At 40.1% G+C, this 6,673-nt stretch overlaps 2 protein-coding genes across 3 annotated transcripts in view; both read left to right on the plus strand.

Moving 5' to 3' along the window:
• Positions 1 to 1,939: 1,939 nt before the first annotated feature.
• On the plus strand, positions 1,940 to 4,296 carry SARC_11524 (UDP-N-acetylglucosamine transporter; the record flags this gene model as incomplete). Its single annotated transcript, XM_014294385.1, has 6 exons — positions 1,940 to 2,041; positions 2,391 to 2,512; positions 2,694 to 2,957; positions 3,321 to 3,483; positions 3,652 to 3,807; positions 4,030 to 4,296. Coding segments are annotated over 6 exons (986 nt in total), but the record flags the coding sequence as incomplete, so codon positions are not given.
• Positions 4,297 to 6,250: 1,954 nt separating this feature from the next.
• Positions 6,251 to 6,673, plus strand: part of SARC_11525 — a gene marked incomplete at its 3' end in the record, with an annotated part of 2,666 nt that continues 2,243 nt past the window's right edge. Inside the window, exon 1 of one of the 2 annotated variants that reach the window (XM_014294386.1) lies at positions 6,251 to 6,333. Coding sequence is in view for 1 of the 2 variants with exons in the window: in XM_014294387.1 (XP_014149862.1) it covers positions 6,374 to 6,423 (50 nt within the window). Of the gene's footprint in view, positions 6,424 to 6,673 lie in introns of both variants that reach the window. The other variant, XM_014294387.1, reaches the window with a different exon arrangement.

Here is a 6,673-nt window from a genome sequence, read left to right on the forward strand (position 1 = left end):
GTTAGTTTACTGTCAGGGTGTATGCATTTGTCTCACAATCGATAGATACAGCCCTATCATAGAGCTGAAAAAAAAGACCGTAAAATTCAAGTTACCTTCACCAAGCATCATGGGATTCATCGCTACCTGTAGGTGTATCTGGCTGATTATGTGTACCATTAAACGCGTTGATGCTGTTTGTGCCCAAATACACAAACATGGAATAGATTGATAACCAGTTTTTGCGTCGATTTTCATGTCATAGGAGCGTATGTATAGTATATGTCTCGATCAGTTCGGTAATAGCCATCAAGTTTTATATGTTGTAGTATTCTACTAAACTCAGGGTATGTGAATGTTCAAGTGTAAATCTCAGCCGAATTTTATACCAGCCAGCCTCGTGCGAATAATTGTACTTATTTGTAGTTTTTACCCAATTTAGCGCATAAATACGAACTAAGTAGTTGTACATGTGTACGCTTTGTTTGTGTCATATCTTCAAACAAGTTTGAATACATGCAATGACCTTTGCAATTGTACAACACCTATATGTGCGACGGGGTATTATAGCGATCGCATACACGTTCAAAGTCTACCGTCATACACGTGCTATCGCCTAGAGGATCTCCTTTACACCTCATTCCTTTGCACCTCATATCGGGTATGTTCACGCAACATACAAAAATTAGCAACGCATACTTTAAAGTTTGTAGAACCAAAGAAATATTCCAAGATATACATTTGGATAATTAATGTTTCAGCAGACTCAAAAAATACATACCTATGATATATTATTCAAATATCCATGGATAAATTTGCGAGAATCTTTTCGGATTTAGTGTTTACTTACATATGCCTGGTTGTTTACATGTATTTGCATTTATATATATACACATGTGCAGAGGCTGATGTTATATATATGCATAGATATGTCGGAATATGCTACAATGTGACCTCTCATACGTCACCGTATTTAATTTCAGCATAGATATGTCTTTTGAATTTCCGTTGCGAGTGTGCAGGTATTTTAAGGACGTCTTGTTCTCGGTTGTAATCAGAGCATTAGGGCAATTACTTGTAATCAGAGCATTAGGGCAATTACTTGTTTATATTGGAAGCGCACATAAATTTATGCTGGAGGTCAATCATTTTGCTATGATGTGCTTATGTATAGTCAAAGTGTCTGTGCTGTATTATTTCGTATCCATTTCAATGCTATGTGCACATTCAAACGCTGGATATTTTCTCCACTGACATGGTCAGGTGTCCATGATACGCTCCTTCTACTGTGTAGAAATGTGTATGTATGCTCGTATTGTGTCTGAATGGACTCGAAAATATAAGAATGCTCGTGTATCTGTCATTGTTGCGAGTTTTAACCTCCGAATAGCTCACGATTGTATCCATCATGGGTATTTCATATGCGTACTTGGTGGATTGCATACCTTGTAATTTCGATACAGTAGAACTAGGCTGCTTTTGTAGAACTAGGCTGCGTTTATGTAGTTCTTACTCTGGAAAATTGTAACTAGCTGGAAATTTAGATAGCAGTCATTGGCGAATTGTAAAGGTAGAAGTGTGTGGAAATTGGTAGATGGGGAGCAAATATGCTGCTGGTATATGCAATTCATATACTGTTGATTATCTGCAAACTATCAAGTACCTGGTGTCTGAAACATATTTTCCTGTTGTAGTGGTTCAATATCAACACTATTATAGCTCATGCGCGTTCGTACGCCTGTATGCTGATACCATAATGAGTTTCATATTCAACTTCTAGAACGGGGGCAGGATTTTAGCCATATGCTATGTCTATCTCACCGCAAAAATTGATTCATTTTCTCACAAAATTTGACCTCTCGTCATAGTCCCCGTTCCGGTTGTAGACTGGTTCTACTCCAGTTACTAACAAGCTTGAATTGACATAAACCACACCCCCACCTTTCGGAAATTTCATTTTTTACAGCGAATGAGTCACAGATCAAGAAATTGAGTCTTGTGGCTTTGGTTGTGCAAAACACAGCCGTGGTTATATTCATGAGGGCGTCTCGTCTTACGAAAGGTGAACATTCCCGAGCTTTGTAATCGTGTATTTTTTCGGCGTTGAAATCTGGAATTGGTTCACTTTATCTTTTCAACCATTCGTCCAAGTGTTTTAAATATTTATACCTAGCGTCTGCATATAGTCAACATGTGTTCGATGCGCATCTTCATACGCCGTTTTGACATACCATCTTGACAAATTCCGCAAACAATGTACAAAAGATTTGCCATGTACACATATGGTTTTTTGAGTTAGGGTTGTTTTGTGGCATGTAGAACGCTGTCGATACCAGACAATCAGACAATCCGGATTTGGTTGTGTACGTAACATGCCATTTCCATCAAACTCATGCATTTCAATCTTGCAGGCGATATGTACATTACTTCCACCGCGGTGGTGACTGGAGAGCTCATGAAACTACTCGTGTGCATTGGGATTATATTTAAAGAAAGGCGATTTGATGTACAGGCGACGACACAACACTTAAAGGTGGGTTGTAGCTACTCGGGCAATACTAATTAGTACTTGTGTATTTTGATTTCTCATTGTTTGTGCGGCGTCTACATCATCTCTGCGTTACCTGTGCACACTATATAGCAACGATACAGACATTTGTTTTATGAATTTTCACATTGGCTCAAACTCTCACTCAAACCGTATCCTGGTGTAGGAACAAATTTTCGACAATCTAGCCGACACAATGAAGCTCTCGGTGCCCGCCATCATGTACACTCTACAAGGCAATCTTCTGTATGTAGCAATCTCCAACCTCGACGCCGCGACGTACCAAGTGACCTACCAGCTGAAGATCTTGACCACGGCCATCTTCTCTGTATGGATGCTGGGCAAGCACCTGACGAACTTCAAATGGCTCTCGCTGTTTATTCTAATGAGCGGTGTCGCTTTGGTCCAGATCCCCACCGGAGATACTAAGGTATACATGCATGTCTTTATCAAACGTCGCCTAGAGTGTTAATGTACTGGTGGGTGGAATCTTAATTTAAGACCTATTAGGCGATGGAATCAGGTGATAATACAAACACACAAATCATCGCACATGAAACTCTGGCTATGCCAGCGCAAGTTTGTAGGTGCTCGTGGGCTACACGTGTTTTCTTGGCATAACGAGTTCAACGGCAATCATCACTCACTGAGAAGCATACTGCCTTTTTTGAATGCCATGTGTCCAGGTCACGGGCGCAGGCATAATTTTCATTTCTCTCATTTCTCGTTTCATGGTGTTGCTTAATTAGCATATGCTTACTCGATTACATTGCTACTCTGTCCACCCACACAGAAGGAAGTAATCGTCGGTAATCAGATGCTAGGTTTATTCGCCGTGCTGGCAGCGTGCTGTTCCAGTGGATTTGCCGGTGTTTACTTTGAGAAAATCCTCAAGGGTACAAGCGCTAGTATCTGGATTCGGAATGTGCAGCTTGGTTCATTCGGATTCATCATTGGTATGTCCTCGGGATTATATGCTTGTAAGACCCCCGTCACTGGAACGTGCTTTTATGTACCTGTTAGGGCCCCGTATGTCAATCTAACACTTTGAGTGGGGAGAAATTTACATTCCACATCCTTGGGCTAACCCTTGTCTATATATATATATATATATTTCCATTTAGGTATGGTTGTGGTTGCAATAAATGACTACAGCGCCGTAGTTCAAAATGGGTTCTTCTACGGATACACCCCTCTGGTGTGGTTGGTGATCACACTGCAAGCGGCAGGTGGCCTCATCATCGCAGTGGTGGTAAAGTACGCAGACAATATCTTAAAAGGTATGTATGCGAGGTCTTTGACGTTTTAAGCTGCAGTTCTCATTGTTATTGTATCGCAATTTGACTTACAAAGTCGTTTGTTGAGCATTGCATCTCGTACTGTCTTAGCACCTGGGTGATCGTCGGTGACTCGCACGTTTCTGCCTTGCGCTGCCGCTTTCAGTGAAATGGAAAAGATATACCTATTGTTAACTTCCACCTTACGCTTTTTTTATTCTGCAGGATTCGCCACCTCCGTATCGATTATTCTGGCATCTATCATCTCAGTAATCTTCTTCGATTTCCAACCGACTACACTATTCCTCTTGGGTGCGAGTATGGTGATTGGTGCTGTGGGTATGTATAGTAGACCCGACCCCCCAGCGGCGCCTGTGCTACCTACCGAGATGCTATTGAAGTAGAAAGTTTTTAACAAAATAGGTTTTAATTGAGTTTTTCCAGTTGTTGCAGGGATATATAATAGTTCACAATAAAATAAACACACGTCAATTTTATTCGTTAGGTAGGTCAGCGTGTAGGCGCTATTTGTCTTCAATTCCAGTATACATTCCGGTGTCCGTGTTGTAAAGACGCTCAGGCACACGGGGAAATGCGTATTGTAATTAATTACGACTCCTTAGATATGCACGACGTTTTGCTCACATTGTGACGTCAATTATTTTATGATATCAAGAGTATATGTATACATACCGAACAAGCCAGCTTCGCGTGGTATTTGCTTTTGCGTGTCCGATGCTTCACATGTTTACATCTCATTGCACGTTGATTGTTTGAATTGCATAACCAGCTTGCATCCTAGAACAACCTTACGAACAATTCGAAGCCATAAATCTCGTTTATACAGAAGGTGATGGTAATTGCATAATGCTGGTGTACAACACCGAAAATATTGCATAGTCAAACACGTGTCTGTAAGCCTCCTGGATGTATTGGTACTATGTCTGTGCAGAAAGTAACACTATTCGATTTGTAATTTCGCAAGTCACCATCGAGCGTGGTAAAGTGTGCTACTTGAGCTTATAACTATCACTAGCCCCAATCTTTCACGGCTGGGCAGAAAAGGAAAATGATGTTTCGCGCACACTAATATAAATCTACTGTACGAAACACACTGCAAAGCTAACCATACAAATTTTACACACAATGCTGAAAGCCTGGCTGCTTTTCAGTAACGGGACCTAATATATTTCCTAAATATTCGCGATGCCGTAGAGCACTGTAGAGATGGTCGTACATGCCGATTACCTCTCTCTCTTTCAAATATAAAGTGATAGCTAAACAAAAGCAAGCCCTCTAAGCACAATATGAGTAAAGTCTGATATGATTTATAGTTGAACCAAAGCATTTTTGTATGGTTGTCTGAAAGTCGCTGTAGTGTCTATCAGAGGAATCTCAGCATGTTCCCAACACAAGCTGCGCAAGTAGACAGCGTAAACAATTTCGAAGGTAAGCAAAAACTACAAACATTCGATGAATTCATATTGCAATTCTGTCTTTCGAGGTAGTTGACTAGAATTGTTGCCATCGCGCAAGTATTTCAAACTCTAACCACCCAACTTGAGTTACCCTCAAGCACCGAGGACTCTTGTAACAGTTGTTGTCAGTATTCTACTCGAGATACTGTCAAGATACTGATGAACACGGGTCGCATTGCACCTTAGTAAGGATCAGTAGGGCTTGAGTACCTTTCCTTTACAGAGGTAGTGTAAATTATGATAGAAATATGAATTCGCACTATAGACAAAGTTTCACACATATTGTGCCAGCAACATGGTAAGATTTGTATACCACAAGGTCACTGACATACTTGCGAAGCAGAGTGTTGTTGGCCAATACACTGCAAACAAGCAGTACTAAAGATTTTATTATTATTCTCAAATGATAATATGGATGTACAGGCACGAGGCCTATCCATAAAGTAAAATTACATGCTTACGTGAAACTCAAACACTGACTCCAGTAGTAAAAGGCGACCAGAGCGTTATTTGGCTGAGTCTCAGCATACTTATTATATAGTTCGAGGTTGTACTATATATACATTTTCTGGAAGCGTTGCATTTGTGGGAAAGTATTTCAGTTCCACGTTGGTTTCAGTCCCAGGTTTGTTTTGTTTACTTGTATTTCTGACAGCCAATGAGAGTGGACAGTTTGATGTGGTGCGGTTCACAGTCTCACAGACTCACTGGCCAGACGCACTGCTTGTCGGCTTGAGCCATTTATGATCGGTCTCTTGCTTTTAACGTTTATAGAAAACAAAACTTTGAACTGGTACATTCAACTATAGCAAACAACTGAAAAAACGGCTAAAATTCAACGTATAGGATGATTTCCCCAAACGGTATGGCACGAGGAATCCTATTCATATAAATAAAATGGCGGCAAAACCAGATGTGTCACTTGACTCGCTTCTCTGGTCATCAAACGAGGATATACATAAAATAAACGTTGAACTAATATATACTGAAACATTTACATATAGTGTTGTGCACCGTTGTCGCAGACATAAATTGACATTAAAAGCTATAGGTAAGTCCCTACAATAAGCAAGGTAGTAATTTGTATCAGCATGGATTCTACCTTGAAAGCTATCACCATTCAGACCGGTGTTGTCAAACGGTATGTCAAACGGTATTTCCAATCTCGGTCCTTATCAGACTAGTGGTAGCGAAGGCTTCTAGTTGAAATAGCTAAGTATTGGGGATACCATCATATATATATATATATATATATATATATATATTATATGTATATATATACACACACACACACACACACACACACACACACACACACACACACACACACACACACACACACACACACACACACATATATATATATATATATATATATATATATATATGTA

This window comes from Sphaeroforma arctica (genome assembly GCF_001186125.1).
Source record: "Sphaeroforma arctica JP610 unplaced genomic scaffold supercont1.1736, whole genome shotgun sequence".
NCBI classification, from domain to species: Eukaryota; class Ichthyosporea; order Ichthyophonida; genus Sphaeroforma; species Sphaeroforma arctica.